A 27680-nucleotide genomic window follows, 5' to 3' on the forward strand; every position below is an offset into this window, starting at 1 on the left:
AATGGTTAAGATGGTGAACCATATGCTATAGGTATTTTACCACAATTAAAGAGTTAAAAGGAAATCCTAATGCCCAGGCCACATTGCTGACCAGTTGAATTGGAACCACCGGGGGCAGTTAGAGCACGCCTGAGGATAGCAGCTCTCTCCCTACTGGAGATCAATGGATGCTAACTCTCCTTCCATTCTTTCCATGGAGGCATCTCTGGTGGAGGTATATTGGGCAAGGATGCGAGTGGTCGGAGATCCTGAAGAGTTTTTAAAAGGAACTGGAAACACTGGAGATCAGGAGAATGGCCCCAAATAAATGCACTGGTGTAAGTACACAGTGTTCACCGCGTCAATATTGTCCTTGAACTTGGCAACTCTTTCGCATATCAGTGCTGATGATCTCACATGCCTCCATCAGCCTTGAGGTTGTTGGTACTTCTGAGTAACACCACAGAAGTTTTGTAGAATCGCACTCTAGAAGAGACCGCGGCAAAACTAAGAGACACAGAGCTTTGCAGCTCCAACAGACTTCGGAAATCCTCAAGTCTTCTACTGCCACACTCTCTTTTACAGATGGGGAAACCGATAAACAGAAGCAATGAACTGTATCACAGAAGGTCATTTTAGAGAGCACTAGTATTGAGATTGTCCTTAAAAAGCCGTTTCTGTTCGTCAGGATACAATGGGCTAATACATTCTTCAGCTATCTTCTGCATTTTGAAAGTAACAAATTGAGGTATGCCTAAATAACCGTGATCTGTTGCCCCAGAAAACTACTTAAATGCATATTAATATTTTGATGAAAAAAAGTATTATTACAGATATTGGAAAGACTGTGGAAGAAAGAGGGAGAATGCTCCATGAGTTGTACTTGGTGGGTTCTTTATTGGAAGCAGCTTCAGCCAGATAAATGAGATCTGGAGCATTCACGGAGCACCCTTTTCCAGAGGCACATAATGGTCTCAAATAGTGTGGACAGGAAAACAGGGTTGTGCTATTTCTTTAAGTAGTTTTTGAAATATGGCCAATGCTCTTTGAAAGAAGAATCATCATTGGCAAATGTCGTTCATAGACTACAGTTTCTTAGTAACAGTGAATCGTATACAGAGAGTGAGATGCCTACATTCGGCAAATAGCATAGAAATCAGTGATGTCCCTCCAGTATTTTTCAAATTTTAAAAATGCTTTGGAGCACAACAGGGGATTTTGGTGCTGCATATTCCAATAGAGGATGCTGTTCACTGATACAGAGAACTAGAAGGAATACTCAGTCCCAGACTCTCTTCCTTCATTTGGTTTCCCAAGTTCAAGAGAATAGTAAAGAAATCATTACCAGATCTAAACAATGCTCTGATAATTAAGATAATGCTCAGTTTTCAAAAAATAAAAGATAATTCTATCACTGTCCCTTTAAGGACAGTGAGTACAACTGGATTATGTCATAAGGATGGGAAACTTTTTCAGCAAGAAACTTAGTTTATGTTTTTATATTTTCTTTTAGCTTCCATTATAGTTTCTAAAGTTTGCTTATTGGCAAAATCCTAAACATGGATTTAATTCTAAATTAAAAAAATTTACAGTGATTAACTTGATAATCTCAATAATAATGATTATACTTATATTTTCTTCTTGTTATTAAGATTAGCAACAGTGTACATAAAACTATCCAGCAAATGCAGGCACTCAGTGTTTAACACAGACCCTAGAGGAAATAAAAATTAGCTATCTTCTTTGGAATAGTTCTATTCCGGAAAATCTACCTTTCAATCGAAATTCTGCATGCTGAATCAACATTCACCATTGCCTTAACAATGTGTAAATATGAGCATCTCTTTAGTATAAAAGGTAAACACGAAAGCTCTAACAAGTATTTCCGAGCACTTGCTGTGACCCAAAGCGTGTGCTAGGCTCTGGGAATACTACAATAATGAAAAAAACAAAGTCCATTCTCAGAGCTTACATTCTTGGTGGGGGAGAGACAATGAACATGCATTATATGTGCTAAAAATAAATTGTAAACAGGCCCGCATGTAATTGCGGGTGTTGGTCAGTGCTACAAAGTAAAAGTAAAAACCAAAGAAAGCACAGAGAGAGCAGGGGTGTGAATGGAAAGGTCCATTTCAGGGAATGTGGTCAGAAAGGGCCACAGGATTTGCGGAAAGCGTAGGCTGGGTAAGATCCGGGTCATCTATGTCCACTGTGTAATCAAGTATCTCTGAACAACGTAGAGAAGACAGATGACAGCAACGTGTCATGGAAAACATATATAGACAAACAGAATCACAGAAACAAAAAAGAGCTGACGGGGAGAACTGTCTCTGCACATGACACCAAAATACTGCTTTATACATCACTTCCACTTTAAAGTAGAATTAAATTTCCCATTATAGCAAGTGAAAGAAAAATAGGAAGCAACAGAAGAACTCCAACACAGCAAGAAAACAGGCGACTGTACAAGATGGGGGTAACCAAAGTTCCCAGACAGCCTCCACACTATTCTCTCTGTCCACAGCAAGATGTCAATTCACTAGTACCCTTGACCACCACCACAGTAACACCTGCAGTGGCTGACAACTTGCCTGGTTTTCCCTCGTTCCTCCGTCGTTTAAAAAATGGCCTAGGGGCTGGGGCACCCGGGTGACTCGGTTGGTTGAGCATTCAACTTTGGCTCAGGGCATGATCTCACGGTTCGTGGGTTCAAGCCCCACGTTGGGCTTTGTGCTGGCAACGTGCAGCCTGCTTGGGATTCTCTGTCTCCCTCTCTCCATTGCTCCTGTACTCTCTCACAAAAATAAATAAACGTTTTTTTAAATGCCCTAGGGACACCTGGGTGGCTCAGTCACTTGAGCGTCTGACTCTTGACTTCTGCTCAGGTCATGATTTCACGGTTGTGGGATCGAGCCCCGCATAGAGCTCTGTGCTGGGCATGGAGCCTGCTTGGGATTCTCTTTCTTCCTCCCTCTGCCCCTCCCCCTACTCAAACATGATTGAAAAATGACTCAATGAAAGGACATGTATGGGGGGAGGGGGGAAATAGGTGATGGGCGTTAAGGAGTGCAGTTATGATGAGCACCAGGTGATGGACGGAATTACTGAATCATCTGCCCAAGTCAAGATTTCATGGGCCATGAGTTTGAGCCCCACTTCGGGCTCCACGCTGAGTTTTCTTTTCCCCTTCTTTTCTTTCTCTCTCCCTCCCTCTCTGCCCCTCCCGTGCTTATGATCTCTCTCTCTCTCTCTCTCTCTCTCAAAATAAGTATATACACTTTATATAAAAAAAGAACTGTTGAATCACTGCATTGTTGCACACCTGAAACTAATATAACACTGTATGCCAATTATACTGTAATTAAAATTAATAAAATTAATAAAAACTGAGTCCATGAGAGAACTTAATCAATAGCAATTCTTGAGGAAAAGAATGCCAAATTTGTTTCTTGGTTTATATGCTGGTCATGCAATTCTTTATATTTTCATGTAACAAAAGGCAGGTGGCTCTGATGTCACTGAAACTGACCTACAGTGGGGAAATACTAAAGCCTGCTGCAGCAACATCCTAAAGCTATAAAGAAAACTACTAGTGGTAAGAACACCAAAAAGAGAGGAGGGAGAGCAGCTGGGTGGCTCAGTCAGTTAAGCATCCGATTTCGGCTCAGGTCATGATCTCATGGTCCGTGAGTTCGAGCCCCACGTTGGGCTCTGTGCTGACAGCTCAGAGCCTGGAGCCTGTTTTGGACTCTGTGTCTCCCTCTCTCTCTGCCCCTCCCCCACTCATGCTCTGTCTGTCTGTCTCTCTCTCAGAAATAAATAAACACTTAAAAATTTTGAAAAACACCCTTTAAAAAAAGAGAGAGAATTATTGATGTGTTACAAGAAAAGGAAGAGGGGCTGAATGTGGAAGGTACTAGAAATAAACAGCAGTTTATCAAGAGACTTAGGTAATGGATTTTGTTCCGTTTCTCATCGATTATGTAATTTTCTTTTATGCACCCCGGTTTCTCCTTTCATTGGGTGGCACATAATTCCACTTGATGCCCCTTGACTCCACAGAGTGTCTAAACGTGAGATCTGTTGAGAAATGGGCGACGACGTAAGAGCAGATGGTGCTAACTTGAACGGTGCTCTATAATCACCAACCATACAAATGAAGTGTTTACTTTTAAGTCACAACTATCACTCTTCCAACACCCAAATTCCCTTTGTGAGCACAGGTCATGTTTTAATCAAAGTTGACAACCTTCTCTCTGACCAACGGTGGCTAACTTGGTGGGTTTGCAGGGTACGAATTAGGCTACGACTGCATACCCCTAGGGATGTCTTGTTAGCATCACCTTATTCCAATTCAATATAAAAACGTATCTCCCATATGTGGGGCCCAGTAATAAATAAAATCAATAAATCCTGTGCTGTCCTCTTTCCTTTAGGGCCTCATAATCCAACATGATGGGAACATACATTTAATGTGACAGAAACATAAATATGCTACACGAAAATCTCTGCTGAAGAAGTTGAAACAATGGGTTGAAGCGAAGTGAGAGCAAAGACCCCTTATCCTACAAATAGAAGACAACTGTGCGGCTGGGCAAAGGCAGAGATGACTGAAAAATAGCCTGTCCTACAAAGAATGAATCCTCGGGAGAACCATGGGGCATGTCAGTGTCCCCCAGTTCTGCGTCTTCAAGCTCCTCGAGTTTCTTTATTAGCCTGCTCTAAAATCTGCCTGTGAGACGTCTGTCACCTGAGGAAAGTTTTCACGGTGGCTTAGGTGTGGTAGCAGGGAAAACCATATTTGGTTAAGAACAGGGCTAAGAATTGCAGGGCAGCAGTGGCCATGCTGGAGAGGAGGGACTTCTAGGATGGGTACTACAGGTTGCATAAATTTAGGATCTTTATCAAATGGGTTTCTGCCACGGAGGTGAATTACAGTCACAATTACGGAAGAAAAGGAAGGAGAGCCACGGAAGAAAATGGAAGCCCATGTTTTACGGAAATCCTGGGGTCCCTACATGCAATGTCAGCATCTATTACATGCGATTAAGAATTTTATAAAGAATAGATCTGAGGGTTGGAAATAATACACACAAAGAACCTATACTATAACATGGAGCAACAATATAAAGTATAACATTTATATTTATTTTGTGTATAATGTTTATACGACTGACACAGAATGTATAACATGTGGCTATATAATATTTGCATATAATACACAATATTTACACAATGTTTATAAAGAACCTATTAACCCAGCAGTCTGTAGCATGCGTGGTTAGTCTAAGTGGATCCTTTATGCAAAGTTACAACATGACATTCACTCTTACTTATCAGTTAGAACGAAGATTCCCTTGTGCTGAGTGTAGGGTAACCCCATGTTAAGGTGTAAGGCTTGGAATGGTGAGCTCAAGGTTAAGTGTGAACCACATCTCGAGTCCTCATATGGCTAACTAGTGGTGTCCACACCCCGCACACCCCTATCTGGCGGCCCTGCATGACAGGTGTGAAGATATTTAGTCAATGGGATTTTCCTCATTACAGATCTTTGGGACCAAGAGAGGCTTTGGAGTCAATAAGATTTGGTTTCCAGTCCCAGCTATGACCATGACTAGTTATAGCATCGTGGCCTGTTAACATTCTGAATTTCAATAGCCATATCTGCAAAAGTTGGGATAACGGTATCTGTCTGCACCTACAGTATCTATCCTACCAGCATAGGAAATAGATGTCCGTATCCATCCACAAACTCTCCAACCCAACTCCAGCTCCATCCTTTACAAACTGATATATGAATTTTTCTATCAATCTACTCATAAATATTCTGTTCTAATGAATGCACTTTGTCTTTTAGGGAGTGGTCAAGGGTGGAAAAAAAATCAGAAAATTGTCCCCCAAATAATTTGAATTCAAATAAGGAAAGTTCAAATTTTAGGCTTCAATTATTTATAATTCTTTATATATAATACTGGAGTTAATATTTAGATTGTCTATGGAAAAAAAAGATTTCCATAGAAACAAAAATAATAGTATAAATAAAATCAGATGAGGAGTATTTTACCAACCTAATATAGTGAACATTTTTTAAACAGAAAAAGCCCCAAATTATATATAATTACAGTGGTAACTACAAATGAATTCATCCACTCATCTTGACAATGTTGGTCATTAGATTGGATTATATGTTAGTCATTAGTTTTGATTACATGAATTTAGAAAGAACTGAATTGCTTTTCATTAAAAACAGTCTCCAAAAGAATTTAAACAATCAAGAACAGCCTCCTTTTTAAAACACCAGCATTTATAGTCAGCTTATTATATGCTGAGCCTAGGACATATCACCTCACTTAATGGTCATGAGGTATGTTTACATGGTCATGGTCTTACAGCCTGCATATGAACACACATGGATTCTACCGTCGCTTGGATGGAGGCAGTCGATGAAATAAAGACTTGGTACATCAGATGCCCAGGGTCACTACACAGTCCTCAACCACCAGTAGGAATGGCAATGACTTTTAATTTAGTTACAATGCAGCAAATAACTGAATAGCATGTTTCTTTGTTCATATATCCTTTCTCCACATGACTCTAACAATTATTTTTAGGCTGAATAGACTCAACTTCCATATGTAGTGTACCTCGTTTCAAGGTGTGGCCCACAGATCCATCGGGTAGTGAGACCTTTTCAGAGGGTATGATATTTTTATAATAGACTGTTTTTATAATAATACTAAAAGATGTATGCTTTTCCCCCATGGGTTGCTATGTCCATTGATGGTAAAAGAGCAATGGTGAGCAAACCCAATAGTGACCTAACACAAATGAAAGCCATAGCATCAGGCACGAGACTGAGAAGACTGAGGAGGAGGAAGAGGAGGAGGACGAGGACGAGGACGAGCACGAGGGGGGGAGGAAAAGGAAGGCCAGCATCACTTAAGAAAGTCCTTGATGAAGCAGGAAAAATGATTACTTTTGATAAATCTTGATCACTGAATACCTATGCATCTGTGGTACATACTGAAGCCTAACATGATCTCGAGGAAAAAGCTCGTTGAAATTGTTTGAATTGTGAGCTGAATCAAATGCTTTATTTTCATGAAACTTATTTGAAAAAATAACTAATAAGCTATTATTGATAGCATTTGAGTATTTGTCAAACATGTTATTTACAGCTCCTTTTTTAAAATTTAAATTCAATTTAGTTAATGTGGAGTGGAGTGCTGGTTTCAGGAGTAGAACTTAGTGATTCATCACTTACATACATACCCAGTGCTCATCCCGACAAATGCCCTCCTTACGGCCCATCACCCATTTAGCCCATCCACCAGATGCAAACTGGTGCAGCCACTCTAGAAAAGGGGATGGAGGTTCCTCCAGAAGTTAAAAATAGAACTATCCTTTGAAGCATCGATTGCATTACTAGGAATTTATTCAAAGGATACAAACATGCTGATTCAAAGGGGCACATGGACCCCAATGTTTAACAGCAGCATTATCAATAGCCAAACTACAGAGCCCAAGTGTCCATAGACTGAGGAGTGGATACAGAAGTTGTGTGTGTGTGTGTGTGTGTGTGTGTGTGTGTGTGTGTGTGTGTATACATATATACATGTACATATACATGCCCTGATAAATGGTATTTTCTTAAATGTTGGCTGCAACTTGGAATATGGAATCATAACAATAAACATTTTATACATCTTTATCTTAAAAGCCATTGATCTAGCTATCAGAGGGAGGGAGGGAGACACAGAATCTGAAGAGGGAGAGACGGAGACACAGAATCCAAAGCATGTATATACACGTGTCCACACACACACACACACACACACACACACACACACACACACTGGAATATCCCTCAGTGATCAAAAAGAATGAAATCTTGGTATTTGCAACTACATGGATGGAACTAGAGCATATGATGCTAAGTAAAGTAAGTCAGAGAAAGACAAATAAGATTTCACTCACATGTGTATTTTAAGAGACAAAACAGATGAACATAGGGAAATGAAAGGAAAAATAAAATAACATAAAAACAGAGAAGGAGGCTAACCCATAAGAGACGCTTCAATATAGAGAACAAACTGAGGGCTACTGAATGAGCCTTTTATTTAAGAAAAATAATTTACAAAATTTGTCACCAATGATAAAATTCAAGTGGTCTAATAGAAGTTAGAAATTCTGAAAATTTGTATGTGCCATCATGACCTTGACAGCTTCCCAATGCTTAAATATTTTTCCAATAAGATATAGAGAGATATTAAAATATGCAATGTTTTTGACATTGTGTAGCGAAATGTATCAACATTCAGAAGAACTCAAAACTCAAAGAATCATGATTTGTCAAATGACCAATGCATGATGGTACAAAATCATGAATGAATAAAACATTTCAATATGATAGCTGGATCAGTGGCTTTTAAGACAAAGACGTATAAAATGTTTACTGTTATGATTCCATATTCCAAGTTTCAGCCAACATTTAAGAAAATACCATTTATCAGGGCACCTGGGTGGCTCAGTCATTGAGCATCTGACTTTGGTTCAGGTCATGATCTCACAGTATGTGGGTTCCAGCCCCGCGTCAGGCTCCGTGGTGACAGTGCGGACGGAGCCTGCTTGGGATTTTCTCTCTCTCTCCCTCTCTCTCTGTCCCTCCCCTGCTCACACTGTCTCTGTCTCTCTCAAAATAAATAAACTTAAAAAAATTTTTAAAAGAAAATATCCTTTATCAATTTTTATAGTATCACCTATTATATATGTCTATGTATTTTATTGGAAAGATATTTAAGCATTAGAAAACTGTCAAACTCATGGTGGCACATACGAGAAACAGACTCTTAACTGTAGAGAACAAACTGAAGGTTACTGGTCGGAAGCATGGGGGAACGGGTTATATAGGTGAAGGGGATGAAGGAGGGCACTTGTGATGAGTGCTGGCTGTTGTCTGGAAGAGATGAATTACTAATTCTACACCTGAAGCAAATATTATACTGTATGTTAACTAACTAGAACTGGAATAAAAACTTGGAGGAAAACAATAAATATTCATTTGTTATTTTTTTTAATATTTTTTAACGTTTATTTATTACTTTCAAGAGACAGAGACAGAGCATGAGTGGGGGAGGGGCAGAGACAGAGAGGGAGACACAGAATCCAAAGCAGGCTCCAGGCTCTGTGCTGTCAGTGCAGAGTCTAAGGCGGGGCTCGAACCCATGAACCCTGAGATGGTGACCTGAGCCGAAGTCGGACATTTAACCGACTGAGCCACCCAGTGCCCCAAATATTCATTTATTTTTCAACCATATATGAGGCAGGATTTTTAAAAATATTTTAGCTAAAACAACATAGTGGAACATATTAAATGCAGCAGCAGGTGTATGAACGCATATATAGTGTCACCGTACTCACAAATGTCAGAAGAAGGCTGGAGTGACTAGGATAGACCAAGGCAAAGTGTATTTCAGAGCAAAAAATACTATCCAAGATAAAGAGGGACACTTCCTAACATCAAAGGTATGCATTCATTAAAAAGACAACAAACACATATGTAACTAATAACACAGCTTCCAAAGACATGTAGCAAAAACTGATGAAACTATAAGAAATAGACAAACCCACAACCATAGCAGGAGATTTCAACATATTTCTCTCAACAACAGAACAAGTGGCCAGAAAGTCAGTGAGGATACAAAAGACTTGACCAATGCTGTCATCCAACTTGATCTAACAGACCTTCAGGGAACATTTCACCCTACTATGGCAGAACATATACTCTTTCCAGTGCACATAAAATGCTTACCAAGATGGAGCATATTCTAGGACAGAAAACAATTCTTGGTCAATTTAAAAGGATTTAAGTCATACAAAGTATGTTCTCTGACCACAAAGAACCTGGGGAAATCCCTAGATATTTGGAAACTAAATAGAACACTTTTATATAACCCATGGATTACACAAGTCATCACAAGGGAAAATAGGAAGTATTCTGAACTGCATGAAAAGGAAAACATGCTATTTATACATGATACAGTTAAATCCATTCTTGGAGTAGAATTTAAAGCACTGAATACCCACATTAGAAAAGAAAAAGGAATCTTAAATCACAGCTTCAATCTTAAGAAACTTCACAATGAAGAGCATATAAATCCCACTGCAATCAGAAGAATGAAAATAATAAAAGACCAGAGCAGAATTCAATGGAATATGAAACAAAACCAATAGAGAAACATCAGTGACACCAAATGTAAATTTTTTTTTTTTTGACAAGATCAATAACACTGACATATCACGAGTCAAGTGGGTCTGGTAAAATAGAAAACACAAATTACCAAGGTCAGGAATTGCAATTCTGCCACCACTACTCATTTAAAGGACAATGAGAAAATATTACGAATAACTTTATGAAAATAAATTTGACAACCTGGATAAAAATCTGAAAAATACGTTGAAAGATGCAAACTATCAAAGCTACTTACTTAAGCAGAGTAAGAACCTGAACAGGTTTGTATGTAGAAAAAAAGTTGTACTGTATTTAAAAACTTTTTGTTAGAAAATTGCACCTCCAGATGGCTTCACTGATAAATCTCTCAAAAACTGAAGAAAGAAATGTTATCAACTCTACACAAACTCTTCCAGGATGTTCCAGAGCACAGAATATTCCCTAATTAATTTGATGAGACCAGCATTACTCTGATAGCAAAATCAAGAAATTACAAGAAAAGACCATAGGCTAATATCTCTCATGAGCATACATGCAAAAATCTAAAACAAAATTAGCAAATCAAAGCCAACAGTATATAAAAAGGATGATACATCACGACCAAATTAATTTATCCCAGAATGCAAGAAAAATCAGTCAATGTAATTAATCATATTAAAAACTAAACAGAAAAGATCATCTCAATAGATCTAGAAAAAGCTTTTGAGAAAATCTATATCCATTCATGATAAGAACCTACAACAAACTACAAACAGAAGGATGCTTTTCAGCATGATAAAAATAATCTATAAAAATCCTACAGCTAGTATCACTCAATGATGAAAACCAGAATGCCTTCCACCAAAGATCAAGAATAAAGCAAGAATGAGGATGCCTGGCTGGGGGAGAGCATGTGACTCTTGATCTCAAGGTCATGAGTTGGAGCCCCATGATGGGGGTAGAGATTACTAAAAATAAATAAAACATTAAAAACTGAATGAAGCAAGAAAGGCTTACCATTTGTATTCAACCTCATAAGATAGGTCCTGGCCAGTTCTTTCAGGCAAGGAAAAGAAACAAAATTCATTCACATTAGAAAGAAAAACAGAAAACTGTTTATTTGTAGTTGTGAGCATCATCTAGAGACCTAGTCCTCTGAAGTGTAGAAAAAGCTACTATAACTGGATTATCACAGTTTTTTAAATTTTTTTTAAAGTTTATTTATTTTTGAGACAGAGAGAGGCAGAGCATGAGCGGGGAAGGGGCAGAGAGAGAGGGAGACACAGAATCTGAAACAGGCTCCAGGCTCTGAGCTGTTAGCACAGGGCCCGACGCGGGGCTCAAACTCAAGGACCGTGAGATCATGACCTGAGCCGAAGTCGGACACTTAACCGACTGAGCCACCCAGGTGCCCCTGGACTATCACAGTTTTGCGCGCGCGTGTGCACACACACACACACACACACACACACACACACGTCCATAGATGGCAAAAATATTTACATTTGTATTTAGTCCTATAGGAAATTTACTCTTTCAAATCCCTTTCTCTGCTGTTATATTACTCGATTGCCATGAACTTGGAGACATGGAAACAATATAGAGATTCCCCAGGAAAATCAGGATTTGAAAGCGTGAATGTCTCATCTGAGATACGGTAACTCCTTTCCTTCCTTCACTGGTTGTCCCCAAGACACACATAACCCCAGGGGCTAATGTTTACCCCAACGTTGAACCTCTTCTTCAGAAATAAGGCTGTTGTAAGAATGAGCAGAGTAAATACCAGCACATTCATCTAAGATGCTCATAAAATGCTCCATTGCTGGGCTTGTGCTGAACCGATACTGGCCCTGGACGTCTCTGAGCTCCTTGTCAACTTTTGGAGATTAAGAAGTTTCTCTGGGGCGCCTGGGTGGCTCAGTCGGTTGAGCGTCCGACTTTGGCTCAAGTCACGATCTCACAGTTTGTGAGTTCGAGCCCCATGTCGGGCTCTGTGCTGACAGCTGAGAGCCTGGAGCCTGCTTTGGATCCTGTGTCTCCCTCTCTCTCTGCCCCTCCCCTGCTCATGTTCTGTCTCTCTCTGTCTCAAAAATAAATAAAAATTTTTAAAAAATTAAAAAAGAAAAGAAGTTTCTCTAGTTCCTTTTACCATAACATACAATTTGAACCTGGCATTGTCAGACAGCATTTAACTCATCATGTTTTAAAACAGAGCTATTCCAAAACAGACCAAGGAAGTTCCCAGATCCCTGCAAAGATTTTCAGGGATGACAGAGTGCTGGATGGACAATCTCCCTCACACGCAAGGGGCACTTGAATAATACCGCAAGTGCCCGTGGGTCAGGCACCATTTCAGTCCCTGAGGAAGACGGAGTGAATAAAACACCATCCCTGCACTGGAGAAGCGTGAGCTGGATGGGGAAAACGGACACGTGAACAATAATGAAGAAGAATCGTGGGCGAGCGTGTACAGTTCTCTGGGAGTGAGGCAAGGAGAACATTTTTTCCAGGGTGAAATGGGGAAGGGGCAAGTGGAGGAGGTCACTTTTGAGATAAGGAAGGAATTCAAAACATAAAAACCTCTACGGATTCCAGCAAGAATGTGTACATTTCGTGTATCTGCTTGCTTTGCAAAAGAGAATTCCTGGTGCCTTCGGCTGACTGCTATTGTATCTGCTGGTGGAAGCCAGCACCTGTCTCTGTCAGGGAACCCACTGAGAGCGCTCACAGATACCCACAACCAAGCCGTGCTCTGGAGAACTTCCTTGAGCCAAACGAAGGAAGCCAATAATGGGCAGCCAGGGAGGGTGGGTCCCGGAGGGGGAGCCAGCTGGTCGATGTGACCCGTCCCCTGAGAGTCCCTGTGGGTTCGGACTGAAGCTCCTCAGCAGCGAGAACCAGCCTGCGTCTTAGCTTTTCACTCTGCCCCCCTTGTCCCCCCCATTGCCCTTCTCCAAAGAGCGCTTTTCCAAACAAAAAAAAAATCACTCGAAGAAGAATCCTGTCTCAGGCTCTGCTTCAAAGGAACTTGAACTGAAACACCAGCTCCCCTAGCTACACTCAAACTTTGTATCTTTAACCTGTAAACCACATGATCTCCCGCCCACTTCAAACAAGGCGGACCCCGCTAGGAAGTCAAATTATCGTGTGTATTTTCTTTGTTTCCTTTTCATGGAAAAAAAATGTATATGTGTCTATAATTATACCAACCTTATTACAGCCAGCCTGTAGACAATTTTATTCTTTCTCTAACCTTTTCAAAATTACTATCGCTACTTGTCTTTTTCACTCATATGTGGAATTTAGGAAACGAAAGAAACAGAGAGACAAAAAAAGAGACTCTTAGAAACCAAGAGAGCTGTTGGTTACCAGAACGGAGGCGGGGGAGTGAGGGGTGAGACAGACAAAGGGGTCAAGAATCCACTCATCTTGAGGAGTACTGAGAAATGTGTAACATCAGTGAACTAGTATACTGCACACTTGAAACTAATACAACACTCTTGTTAACTATACATCAGTAAATAATTAAAATTAAATAAAATTTCCCCAAATGGCCAGTGCTACTCCAGCTTCACTGAGGAATATTCCTTCTTCCTTCTCTAGTGGCACAATGACTCTGTTTCAGTTTCCTCTTACTGTGGTAGCCCAAGCTCTCTACACATATCTTTATTGTTTCCCTGTCAAAAATGGTGACATTTTAAGGGAGGAAAGCACTTTTCCCAACCCCCTTTATCTTTATTTTGAAGCTTACTCCCAGTATGTGTATCCATCTTGTAAACTGGCAAACATTTCTGGAACTAATGGAAAGGAATTCCAAAATGCAAAGAAATGATATTGTAATCATTATAAATATAAATGGCATTATAATTATAATACACTATTACAATCACCACTACATTAATAATGTCACAACTGGAAAGTGGTCTCTAGCTCATCACGATCCTAGTAAAGAGAATCATAACATTTTCTGAAATAAATTGCATTGACTGCCACTTACATTCATTCATTATTCTAAAAATTGAATGAAATAATTATGAGGCTATAGTTAAATTTTTGCCCCATGTATTTTTTTAAACATTAACCAAAATGCATTAGAATAGGAGATGGTAATTAATGAAAAACCGGAAAAAAAAAAAAACCCTTGAGACAAATTTTGATTATATTCATTTAGGGTTAAATATTTAATACTTGCTCATATAGTGAAAGGCATCAACTCTACACCACGTGGAAGTTTTAAACACAGTCTGTCTTAGATTTTTACACAGTATGCCTTACATATAGGAGCCCCGTAATAATTGAGAAGTTGTATCTTTAAATCAAAAGGACATCAGAGTTAAGGACAACAAGTTGAAATTACATATATTTTAGAAAATCACATGCTTTTCAAATAACTTCTGTATCTCCTACCTGAAGTCGGAACCTGCTCTTCTTCCATTTTCCGGAATCCCGGGATCTGGACACATGTCAGAGACCAACGCAACGCCTCCTTGACTCACTATAATAGAGAGAAACATTCTTGTAAATTTGGTTAGCTGTTGGAGAAATCCTCAGAGAATAAATTTACGTTAGGCAGGCTTGGTTCTTAGACCATGACTTTAAAAATGCGATTTATTTTAGAATTAAGACATGTTAGATATATTAAAATACATCTTTATTCTTATGTCTGAAAAATAAAGACTTCTTATCCAGTGAAAGGATGCCAACATTCTTTAGTCTGAGCCCTTCTTCTATTGACGTGGTCAAAATTTAATTTTAAGAAATACATTTTCTCCTTATGTTCAACTTTACAATAGGTCACAACTAATAGCATGATGGGACAAAAAGAACAGAATGGTAAAATGCCACAGTTTATATAGAAGAAAGCCTTCATCCACTCTCCACAGATGAAGTGAAGACACTAATTATTTGTTAATGCCCAGACGAGACATAATTTAAATAAAATTACCTATTATGTTTAAACATTGAACATGTTTATCATTGGACTAAAAAAAAAGAGTATCATTCTTCTTTTTACAAACAAGCTGATGTATTTTCTGAAAGTGTTCCATGAGGAGCCTTCCTCCTACTGGGATGCTGTACAATCACATAATAGTTTTTAAAGGACGCGCTTGCTTAGTGGATAGAGTAGCTGCCACTCCAACACCCACCCCACCCTATCTAAGTTGTCTAATCCAGCCGAGGCAATTCCTTCTTTCTTTCCAGAAATTTGCTCAACAGGGGGCTTGTGACTCAATTCTGTGTAGTGAGACATGAGGGAAAGTCTGGAGCTGTGCCACTGGGAAGACACTCCAGTGAGCCAACAAAGACCATCTCTGTTTTTATTCTGGATCCTTCTGTGTCTGGATTTCGAATGTGGAATTGTTGGTGCCATATTGCTATGTTCCAAGAATGGAGGGTATATCATAAATGGAGGAGAATATATATATACCAAGTACCTGGACCCTTGATATCATAGTTGAGACAGAAAATTTGCCAACTCAGGAACCTACCCTACCTTAACATCCTGTTGGGTAACTCGTGTTTCCTACAGCTTAAACCCATTTAAATAGATTGTTTCATTACCTATCTATATCTATATCTATAATATGCATGTCCAGATCATATTTATATATTTATAATACATATAAAATATTAACTATATATAATAGATTTATATATTTTTTCTCCAATATATTTTAAGTGATTCCATGAGAAAAAATATATCTAGGTAGATACTGAAATCCTTAAGAATAGTATTAAAACTGTGCATAAAAATGACAATAATCACAGCAAGGTTCAGTTTTCATTGCTAAGTTAGAATGAAACTGGGATATGGACGTAATCCCTCATTAAGTACAAATCTTACTAAAATATGTTAAATAAATTTATTCTTAGGAAGCACTTCATCATTCCAAAATAATCTTCATTTCTTACAGGTTTTAATTGAGATTTTTAAATCATCTAATACTCATTCTGCAGTGGGGTGTGAGAAATGGATTCACCTCTGAAATCTTCTTTCATATTTAAATATTTGTTTTTCTCACTATCATTTAAAAATGATCCAGCAAGAAAGGCAGTGGCATCAGTAAGATGGTGGAACAGGAAGTTGCAGGCCCTCACCCCACCACGGAAACATCAAATAAAAACTACAGACGAAATAAAATAACTTTGTAGGAACTCTGGATACCAGTCAGAAGTCAACAGCAGTCAAGCAAATGCCCAATGAGGAAAAGCCACATCCATGAGGGTAGGAGAATTCTTGAGGGTTTAACATGCCTTGCTTCGCACCTTCGTTCCTGACCTCATTCCTGGTTTCCTCGCCGAGGGTGGAGAAGCAAAAAGAAGCTTGTTTGCAAATTCTGGCCTGTGGGCTGCATGAGAGACCGGTTTTTGTCTCGCCTGCCTTGGAGCTCATATGGGGAAAGGCAGCCAGAAGCCACGGAAGGCGCTGGTGGACTGCTGCATTTGTGAAGTGCGAAGGGGCTGCAGCCATGTAGGTATCTGGGGCCAGGAAGTTACAACAGAACATCTAAGATCCCGGGAAGGAGCTGGAGTGAGGCTCTTTGGGGTAGTAACATATCAGAAAGCAGCTGGATGGGGGTCTGGAAAAGCATACGCACAGACCCAGATGGCACACATTCCCAGAAGAGACCTGAGAAGACCTCAAGTCTTCGTGCCAGGCTAATCCTATGGCTCAGGGGCCCACTAATTTATAAAGGTCTTCCACACCATTCTGCAAAAACTGGGAGAGGAAACTGTTTATTTCAGGTGAACATTTTTTCACAAAGATCACAAGTGATACAAAAATAGAAAGATGTGCCCAATTCAAAGGAATGAAATTAGTCTCCAGAAACACTCCCTGAAGAAACACATCCATCAGGCTTACCAGACGAAGACTATAACACAACTGTCTTAAACATGAATTTGTATAATGTCTGAATGCTTCTCACATTTGAGTAAAGATGCAAATATACAAATCCAAGGAGCTAAACACACCCCAAGTAGGATAAAGTCAATGCAACCCACAATGAGACACATACTCAAACTGTCAAGAGACAAAAACAACAAATGTTGAAAGCAGAAAGAGAAAAGCACCCCATCACAAATAAGATCCCCAATAAAACCATCAGGTTTCTCAGCAGAAACCCCGTGGGACAAAAGACATTACGTGAAATATTTAAGTGCTGAAAGAAAAGCTCATGTTAACTGAAAATTCTCTATCCTGCAAAACCTTCCCCCACAATAAAGGGAAAATTAAGGCATAAACAGACCAAAAGAAAAGCAAACTAAAAAAGCAGAGAGAATTCATTACTAATAGATCGGCCCTATCAGAAACATTAAATGGAGTCCTTCAAATTGAAATGAAAGGGCACTAGACAATAACTCAAAACAAGATGAAAACACAAAAGTTCTCTTGTAAAAGGAATTATAGACAGAAATCTTTTTTAAAAACTCTATTATGTAATTTTGGTTTGAAACTCCATTTTTAAAATTTTCTACATTATTTAAAAGACAAAAGCAGGATCCACATGAGAGTGAAAACATACCTAACAGAAGACCACGGGGGGAGGGGAAGGGAAAAAAAAAGAGAGGGAGGGAGGCCAACCATAAGAGACTCTTAAAGACTGAGAATAAACTGAGGGTTGATGGGGGGTAGGAGGGAGGGGAGGGTGGGTGATGGGCATTGAGGAGGGCACCTGCTGGGATGAGCACTGGGTGTTGTATGAAAACCAATTTGACAATAAATTTCATATTAAAAAAAAACAAAAGCATAAAAATATTGCAAGTCTGTGTTAATAGATACACAATAAATAGAGATACAATCTGTGACATCAATAGCATGAAGTGGTGGTGAGGGCAGAGTGAAGGAACACAGTTTTGTATGTGGTTGAAGTTAAGTTGGTATCATTCTAAGACAGACTGTCATAATTTTGGGATCTTACGTGTAATCTTCATGGCAACCTCAAAGAAAGTACGTATGGAATATGCACAACAGGAACTGAGATTGGGATCCTAATAGGTCACTACCAAACATCAACTAAACCAAAGGAAGATAGTAATAGGAGAAATGAGGGACAAAAAAAAGGCTGTAAGACATGCAGGAAACAAATAAAAACGGTCAAAATAAGCGCCTTCCAACCAGTACTTTCTTTTGTTTTTATTTTTGAGAGAGAGAGAGAGAGAGAGAGAGAGAACACAAGTGAAGGAGGGGCAGAGAAAGAGAGAGAGACAGAGAGAGAGACAGAATCCGAAGCAGGCTCCAGGCTCCAAGCTGTCATCACAGAGCCTGACCTGGGGTCAAACTCACAAACCATGAGATCATGACCTGAGCCGAAGTCGGATGCTTAACTGACTGAGCCACCCAGGCATCCCTCAATCAGTACTTTCTTTACGTGTAATCAGCTCCATGTTTTGGCTGAATTTGTGTCCCCTTAAAATTCACAAGTTGAAGCCCTACCCTCAGTCTTTAGGAATGTGGCTGCATTTGGAGAGAGGATTTTTGAAGAGGTAAGTTACAATAAGGTCATTAGGGTGGCCCTATTACGGTATGAGTGGTGACCCCATAAGTAGAGGATTAGGACACAGACACCCACAGAGGGATGACCTTGCAAAGACACAGGGAGAACACAGCCATCTACAAGTCAAGGAAAGGACCCTCGGAAGAACCGCCCCACCAACACCTTCATCTTGAACGTCTAGCCTCTAGAACGGTGAGGAAATCCGTTTCTGTTGGTTTAGTCACTCAATTTGTGGTACTCTTTGACGGCAGCTCTAGCTGACTAATATATTCCCCATCAAAAGACACAGATTGGCAGAATGGATAAACCAAAACAAACCAGGATACAAATGTGCTGTCTACGAGAGATTCACTTTACATCCAAGGACACACAGCAGCTGGGAGCGAAGAGTTGTCTAATTCACAAGGCCAGGAGGTAGAACAAGCTCCAGGAGAACGGCCTGGGGAATTTTTCTTTCACATGTACAGAGTTTCAGGAGGGAAGATGAAATTTTTCTGGAGGTCTGGTGATCTGGAGGTCATCATGGTGGTGATGGATGGACAACAATGCAAATGTACGCAATGCCACAAAACTGTACACCTAACAATGGTTAAAATGGTAAATTTTATGTTCTGTGTATCTTACCACTGGGTGTGTATGTGTGTGTATTCGAGCAAGTTATAAATCTGTGACCTATCAGCACATCAACTTCTATCAGTCTGCTGGTTCTAGAGTAGTCCCCTTTATCCACGTTTCATTTTCTATGGTTCCAGTTACCTGGGCCAACCATGGTCCAGAAGCAGATGATCTAAAGCCTCAAGCTATGTCACAACACCTGTGACACTCGCCTCATTTCATCTGATCGGATAGGCATTTTATCATCTTCACATCATCACAAGAATGGTAAATAAAGGACAGTAAGATATTTTTGGGGGGGGGGGAAGAGAGAGAGAGAGAGAGATTCACACAGCTTTTTTTTTTAATTTTTTTTTTCAACGTTTATTTTTTGGGGGGACAGAGAGAGACAGAGCATGAACGGGGGAGGGGCAGAGAGAGAGGGGACACAGAATTGGAAACAGGCTCCAGGCTCTGAGCCATCAGCCCAGAGCCTGACGCAGGGCTCAAACTCATGGACCGCGAGATCGTGACCTGGCTGAAGTCAGACGCTTAACCGACTGCGCCACCCAGGCGCCCCTCACATAGCTTTTATTACAGTATATTGTTATAATTGTTCTATTTTATCAGTAGTAATTGTTGTTAGTCTATTACTGTGCCTAATTTATAAAATTAGACTTTACCATTGCTACGTATGTTTAGGACGTAATGCAGCATATATGGGGTTCGGCACCGATCATGATTTCAGACATTAACTGGGAGTGTGAGAATGTATCCCTTACAGAGAAGGGGGACTGACTTCACTACTTTTATCTTCAGCCCCATGGCTTCAGAGTCTATATCATGTGCTAGGGCAGAGTCCCCAGGCAGTAGGCAGCGGCCTACTAATAAGTCTCTCAAAGAGACTCTAGTTTTAATAATCTCAAACTTCAGTGCAGAGTATTATTTGCACCATGTTTTTTTTTTTTCTGTCATCATCACTTAGAAACATCTTATATACCCCAGAGCACAATGGTCACTGCTGTGTCATATGAAAATAGCTCATTAAGGTAAATGGCCATCACTGTTTTTATCAGAACTGGTCTGCTTTAGTGTGGCTCTTATTTCACTATCCTAGAATAACAGACTGCTCTAAAATGTAACATAAATGCTTAAAAGAGGTCTACTTCTATCTCCTCTTTTTCTGTTTTTCTCCCATGGAGTAGTAATAAAAAGAAATGAGAGAAATTGGAAGTACCCATCCAAGTCAGATCAAAACACTCTGGGTCTTTTTAAAGATAATGTCAAAGTCACTTATTTATTCAAGAAAGGTTACTTACTTGGAATTCTGTGAGAGCACAGAATAAATTAGACAAGCCCGAATGGTTTGCAGATGGCAGAAGATAACAGAAAAGTGATGAGGGACTAAATGTAAAATATGGCTGATTTCCCGAAACAAAAATAGGTTTTTAATGGGATAACGACGGCAAAGACATGGTGACAAACAGGTTATGTACAAGTAAACAATAAGCTCCATAAATCCCAACTACCTACCCATCAACATCATGACCAATTAATTTCTCGAAAAACTGAAGCTTTAAAGCTGGAAAGAGTCATGGAGCTCAATCTGCTTCAAGCAGGTTCCCCAGTGCCTTGGAGACACATTTTCAAAAGAGAGGAATTACTTGGTTTAATATCATTTTAACTCTAATTTTGTTGAATTACATCTTTTCAAATCTCCTGGGACACATGCCACAGATATTAATAAATATATTAAACTTTAGTCAAAACCTTGGAGATAAAAATCAAAACTGGAAATATCCAATGGGTAGACTCATCACCCATCATTAACTAATACCAAAGCAAGATGTAAAATTATGCAAATGGATGAACAGATACAAATTAGGCAGTTTGTAAAAGACTTCTAATGAATTTTGATTTAAAATGTGTAAATTATATGAATGTATATATACTTAAATGCCTTTTTCAAAGTATCTCGGTTCACAATATGAAGACTCCTACGAAGTATGTTCAGTAAGAGGAAGATGTTTTTCCTACCATATTATCCTGCTCTTTGAGGACATGCCTTGTGACTGTCAATTAAAATTCAACATGAATTATTTGCAGCAAGCTATACAGCGAGACCAGTGCTATAGAGATAAAAGTAACTAATACAAAAGAAATATAAACAACTACCTCTATTATTAAAGAAAACAGAGACAAATAACTCAGTGGAGACCAGAATTACAATTACTGAAATAGAAACAAGCAGAAAGAAAACACTAAGAATAATAATGATGAGGGTGATTTAAATTTAAATCTGGAATTTAATTAAATTTAATAATTTAAATTTAAAGCTGGAAACTCCAGCTGTCATTTACACACACACATAGAGAGCTCGTGCGCATGAGCAGAGGAGAGGGGCAGAGTGACAGAAAGAGAGACTCTTAAATAGGCTCCACGCTGAGCATAGGCTTAAACCCAACAGGGAGCTCAGTCTCATGACCCTGGGATCATGACCTGAGCCAAAATCAAGACTAGCGTGCTTCACCGACTGAGCTACCCAGGTGCCCCTACAGAGTTCTTTAGACTGAATCCATACAGCCATTCCATGAGGTAATAATATTAAACCCATTTTATAGGAAAGAAAACCGGGGCCAGAGTTGGGACCTGATAGATTCCAGAATCCAGGTTCCTTTCCCTACACTTCCTGCAATAAGTTACTGAGACATCGTATTTATTAAGGGCTTTGTAACTTAAACCAAGGCCTTTAAAAAATAATGTTAGGGGCGCCTGGGTGGCGCAGTCGGTTAAGCGTCCGACTTCAGCCAGGTCACGATCTCGCGGTCCGTGAGTTCGAGCCCCGCGTCAGGCTCTGGGCTGATGGCTCAGAGCCTGGAGCCTGTTTCCGATTCTGTGTCTCCCTCTCTCTCTGCCCCTCCCCCGTTCATGCTCTGTCTCTCTCTGTCCCAAAAATAAATAAACATTGAAAAAAAAAATTTAAAAAAAAATTAAAAAAAATAATAATAATGTTAAAAGATTCTTCATAATAAAATTCCATTTCTAATGAAAAGTTACCAAGCACCAAAAGGTGGAGTAAGAAAGGTGTTTTCATTTATACTCCCAATCTAACATACATATGTGGAGCCATATGCTTTGAGCCATGAGGCTCTAGCTCCAATACCATCTGGTGGCAATCTTCCTGCAGTAAAAAGACCAGACTCGCTTTCCACGTGAGGCCCTAAGCCACCTCTAGAGCACCTGAGCTACGGATTGGCTTGAAGATTCAAATCTTCATGTAAGGTGCCATCTTTTGAGTTAAAATTTAGTTTGTAAGCCTTTGGAATAAACAGTTCAAAATAAGAGCCACTTAAAGAAAATCCGACTTTTTAGTGACATTGCTCCTATGATCTATTATAACACATTTTTATTTTTGATACTTATTTCCATACGTTTCAGATGGATCAATTTTGAGACTAATTCTAACCATTTTACACCTTCAGAGAGGTGACATGGTTTTAGTTCCGTAACAACAAAATATGTTGTTATACAGAACACATTCTGGTTGAAATTCCTTGGTAGCAATATTTCCCTCTGTCAATGACCTTTCGATGATACACACCCCATGCCATGCATGTGTGTTTGGGGGGTACTGTAAACTTCAGACTTTCCTGCCATAAATCAGTGTGGAACAAGTCAACACTGACATTTGTTCCTTCCACATTTAACAGACTCAGTATTTCTTTACTGAAATGCAAAGCAATGCCTACTTTCCAATGCATTTCCTCTTTTTGATTTGCAAATTTTATCTTGGCAAGAATAAAACTTATTCCTGTTGTTTCTTCCTAAAACAAAACGAAACAAAACACCAAACCACTAACTTAACTAAATGTAAACCTCCACAACATTTTGCTATTGTACTAATTTCTTTCATTTAGCTCTAACAGGATTATTCTTACTTTGTTGAGTATCACATGGGATATTTCCATATGCATACCAGAATTAAAGGTAACTTTTCTCTGTTTCTGATGAACATTTACAGTCTTTGCCAGCAGTTGGTTCGATCCCAGAACAGTACACAAATACTGACAAGTAAAACACAAATTGATGATATCTGAATGAAGAAGTCTTATCACCAGTGCAACACTAGGGTTTGAAAGGGAGGGTTGGCACAGAAGTAACTTATCAACACATCTTGCTTCGATCTGTACTTTTTGGGCCTCAGATTAAATCATCAAGGAAACACCTCTTATGCAACAGAATTACAGAACATGAAGCCCCTTGTGTGAGCTGTATTTGTCAAATGCTTCCTTTAATATAATGCCAGACATTTTGTCTGGACTCTCTCTCTTTTCTCACTGCATTAATTTGCCGACTTTTAAAACACTAGTAATCGAATGCCCACCATCATGACTTTTAGATCTAAGTTTGCCATGTTCTTATTTCCAGTTCTATTGCCTATTCCTAAATCAAGCTCTTAGCTTACAGGAACTTATTTTTCAAAGGGATTTTAGGGGCACCTGTGTGGCTCAGTCAGTCAAGCATCCAACTCCCGATTTTGGCTCAGGCCATGATCTTGCAGTTCATAGGATCGAGCCCTGCATCCGGGCTCTGACAGTGCTGACAGAGCAGAGCCTGACGGGGATTCTCTCTCTCTCCCCCTCTCTCTGCCCCTCCCCCACGCACACTCTCTTTCTCTCTCTCAAAATAAACAAGTAAACATTTCAAAATAAAATATAGTTTAGCTTCTTACATAATAAAATATTATATAGTAATAAAAACATTATCGAGGAACTTTCAAAAACGTTAATGGTTCTCAACCGCACAACAAATAAGGATGATTTGGCTGTCACTGAAAACCTCCCGTCTTTCTAACATTATTCGAACACTATCTGCAGCGATCGTATGGTCCAGGTCATTTTTGGGGCGCCTGGGTGGCGCAGTCGGTTAAGCGTCCGACTTCAGCCAGGTCACGATCTCGAGGTCCGTGAGTTCGAGCCCCGCGTCGGGCTCTGGGCTGATGGCTCGGAGCCTGGAGCCTGTTTCCGATTCTGTGTCTCCCTCTCTCTCTGCCCCTCCCCCGTTCATGCTCTGTCTCTCTCTGTCCCAAAAATAAATAAATGTTGAAAAAAAAAATTTTTAAACACTCCAAATTCTCTCACTATTAAGACTTATTTTTTTCTTTAACATTGCCTCTTCTAGATTGTTTTTCTGCCAGGGGAGAAAACAAGAAGTTCTTAGAAGAGCTATGATATGAGTAATTACCCTTCCAACTGCTAAAATTACTATGGCAGCAAATGTTCAAAGTGGGAGTACTTTCCTTATGTATCTTCAAATTAAACCAAGATATTTATTCAGTACTCAAATAAAATGAAAAATAAGAATATGCTAGTATAAAACCAGTCTCAATGACCTCTGCAAAATCAGCAGCATGGAAATTTATGCCAGAGCCTACAGGCCTGACTCCTCCCATCTTCCGGCACTTGGATGTACATGGGCAGGCACCAGAGATGCCTCTGTGCACCTGTCCTGGCTCCCACAGATGCAGGGTGACCATCACTTAGGGACGAAGCAGCCTCAGGTTGAGGTCTTATAGCCTGTAACTTCTGCTTCAGTCTCCTGCAAATTCAAGGACGCTGGACTTAGGATTCTTGAAAATGTTTAGGGCTTCTCAAAGGTATGTCACAGCGCACCTAATTATACATGGTCTTCTAACAGTAAAACCAACATCTGACGAGGCCAGTTTATGGTACTTTGCATAGGATGTGTGTTACTTTGCAAAACCTTGAGATATGAGAAGAAAGGGGAAAAATCTCAAAGTCAGTGTATACTATAATTGATTGAGGCATATATGTATGTAATATATATATACATATATATGAAATTATTGTAAATTTATATTACAACACATTTTGATACTTCATACGAAAGATAATTTATCTACATCATAAAAGTTTAGTTGTTAATTTTTACATCTCAAAAATAAAAAATAGATATCTGAGGGATGAGTACCCATAGAAAATTTCTTTCTCAGATAGTTTGTAAGTGATTTCAGAAATTTATATTTAAAGGCATTCTAACACAGTAAATGTAACTTCTATAAACGTGTTTCATATATTTGACGTATATATATTTATCACTTATATATGTATTTCACATGTATTCATATAAGATATTAAATAACTTAAATTTTACAGTAAATAGATATAAATATTCAGATATATAACTATATATTTGCTTATATAAAATATCTTTAAATGTATAATATTAATAAACCAGTGTTATTTAATACAAATGGTTTGTATATCACACATATTTTTATAATATACATTTATTAATATTTGTTTACAGTAATACTATATAAGAGACAGACTAAAACTATTTGAAGATGGCAGAAATGTTAAGTTCTCTGAGAATTTATGTGATACACATAGTTCAACATTATAATGATGTATCAATAATGTCTGTATTAATGTATCAATAAATCAAATTGCTTGGTCACTCTGAAAACTCTCCTTATCTCAGCATATCCGTATGGGTAATTTCACTCTGTACATTATTCAGATGTTCTGCAAACGTGTAATCCAGAGGAATGCAATTTTTGACTATCGTAAAGTACATTTCTTACAGCATGGTGATGGTCATTTTGAAAATCCAAAGGTGTAAATACGTGGGAGAAATAATAATCCCGACTCTGATATAGTATGTGTATAATGTCTCCATTTTTCAAGTTATGAATTATTAAGTTACATGTATTTAAAATTTTTTTTTTCAACATTTATTTATTTTTGGGACAGAGAGAGACAGAGCATGAACGGGGGAGGGGCAGAGAGAGAGGGAGACACAGAATCGGAAGCAGGCTCCAGGCTCCGAGCCATCAGCCCAGAGCCTGACGCGGGGCTCGAACTCACGGACCGCGAGATCGTGACCTGGCTGAAGTCGGACACTTAACCGACTGCGCCACCCAGGCGCCCCAAGTTACATGTATTTAAAGTAATAATGGCCTATCACCTCTGGTCATGACTTCTTAGATCTTAAAAACCAGTAAAAAAACTTTGTGGGTTACTTGTAGTCTGGCTACGATTTTTTCCTTCCATGGTCTCAATTGAATATATCAAGAAGTTATAGACATGTAAATATGAAAATGGTAAGAATCTAATATTAATATTCTAATATTATTAAATATAAATATTAATGAATAATATAACATTAATAAATGTATTCCAACAAAAATACATATAATTTAATTTGTGTAAGGAAAGGGATCATAGCAAGGAGAGGAATCAAAGCATGTGATGTACTGTGGCAGGTACTTTTACACGTTACATAATTCAATTCTCACAAAATCTCTGCAAGGAAATTACTACATTTGACAAACAGGAAAGTGGGGTTGGGAGAGTAGTTAGTATATCCTATTTGTTTAGCTGATACATGTATCAGAGTTTCTGCTTTCAAGACCTACATTGTTCTTACTACATTAATTCATTTTTTTTATATACTTGGCTAAGGAGGAGGTTTTGAGGAGATAATATTCATTTATGGACAAAGGTTTTTATTTTTTATGTTTTTTAAAAATTTGTTTAATTGAAAGAAAATTTTTAACGTTTTTTGAGAGACAGAGCATGGGCAGGAGGGGCAGAGAGAGACAGAGACAGAGAATGTGAAGCAGGCTTCAGGCTCTGAGCTGTCAGCTCAGAGCCTGCTGTGGGGCTCGAACTCAGGAACCATGAAATCATGACCTGAGCCAAAGTTGGATGCTTAACTCACTAAACCACCCAGGTGCCCCCTTTCATCAGTGTTATGTAGTTTTCAGAGTACAGGTCTTTAACCTCTTTGGGTTGGGTTTATTCCTAGATATTTTATTATTTATGGGATCGTAAATGGGATTTTTTAAATTTCTCTTTCTGCTGTTTCATTATTGGTATATAGAAATGCAACAGATTTCCATATGTTGATTTTGTATCCTGCAACTTTACTGAATTCATTTATCAGGAAAAAATTCTTTATGTATGTATGTATTAGAGAGAGAGGGGAGGGGCAGGGGGAGGGAGAGAGAGAATCCTTAGCAGGCCCCACGCTGTCAGCACAGAGCCCAATGCAGGGCTCAAACCCACAAACCACGAGATCATGACCTGAGCTGAAGTCCCAGATGATTAAACAACTGAGCCACCCAGGTGCTCCTATGGACAAAGGTTTTTAAAAATGAACATAACTTATGTGCACTTCACAAATACTTGACCTTATAAACATTATACTTCCAGTATTAATACCCATGTAAATAACTCTAAATATCTTTAACATAAAAATCAGATCATATATATTTTATATATTAAATATATATTCCAGTGTTTATTTATTTATTTTCAGAGAGAGAGAGAGAGAGAGAGAGAGAGAGCGCGCGCAAGTGGGGAAGGGTCAGA

At 39.0% G+C, this 27680-nt stretch overlaps 1 protein-coding gene across 1 annotated transcript in view; it reads right to left on the bottom strand.

Moving 5' to 3' along the window:
• Positions 1-27680, bottom strand: part of CSMD1 (CUB and Sushi multiple domains 1) — a gene marked incomplete at its 5' end in the record, with an annotated part of 688146 nt that overhangs the window by 577746 nt on the left and 82720 nt on the right. The window contains one exon of the mRNA XM_047855978.1: positions 14597-14684. Coding sequence (XP_047711934.1) covers positions 14597-14684 — 88 coding nt within the window. The remainder of the gene's footprint in view (positions 1-14596; positions 14685-27680) is intronic.

Source organism: Prionailurus viverrinus, chromosome B1, assembly GCF_022837055.1.
Source record: "Prionailurus viverrinus isolate Anna chromosome B1, UM_Priviv_1.0, whole genome shotgun sequence".
Taxonomy (NCBI): Eukaryota; Metazoa; Chordata; class Mammalia; order Carnivora; family Felidae; genus Prionailurus; species Prionailurus viverrinus.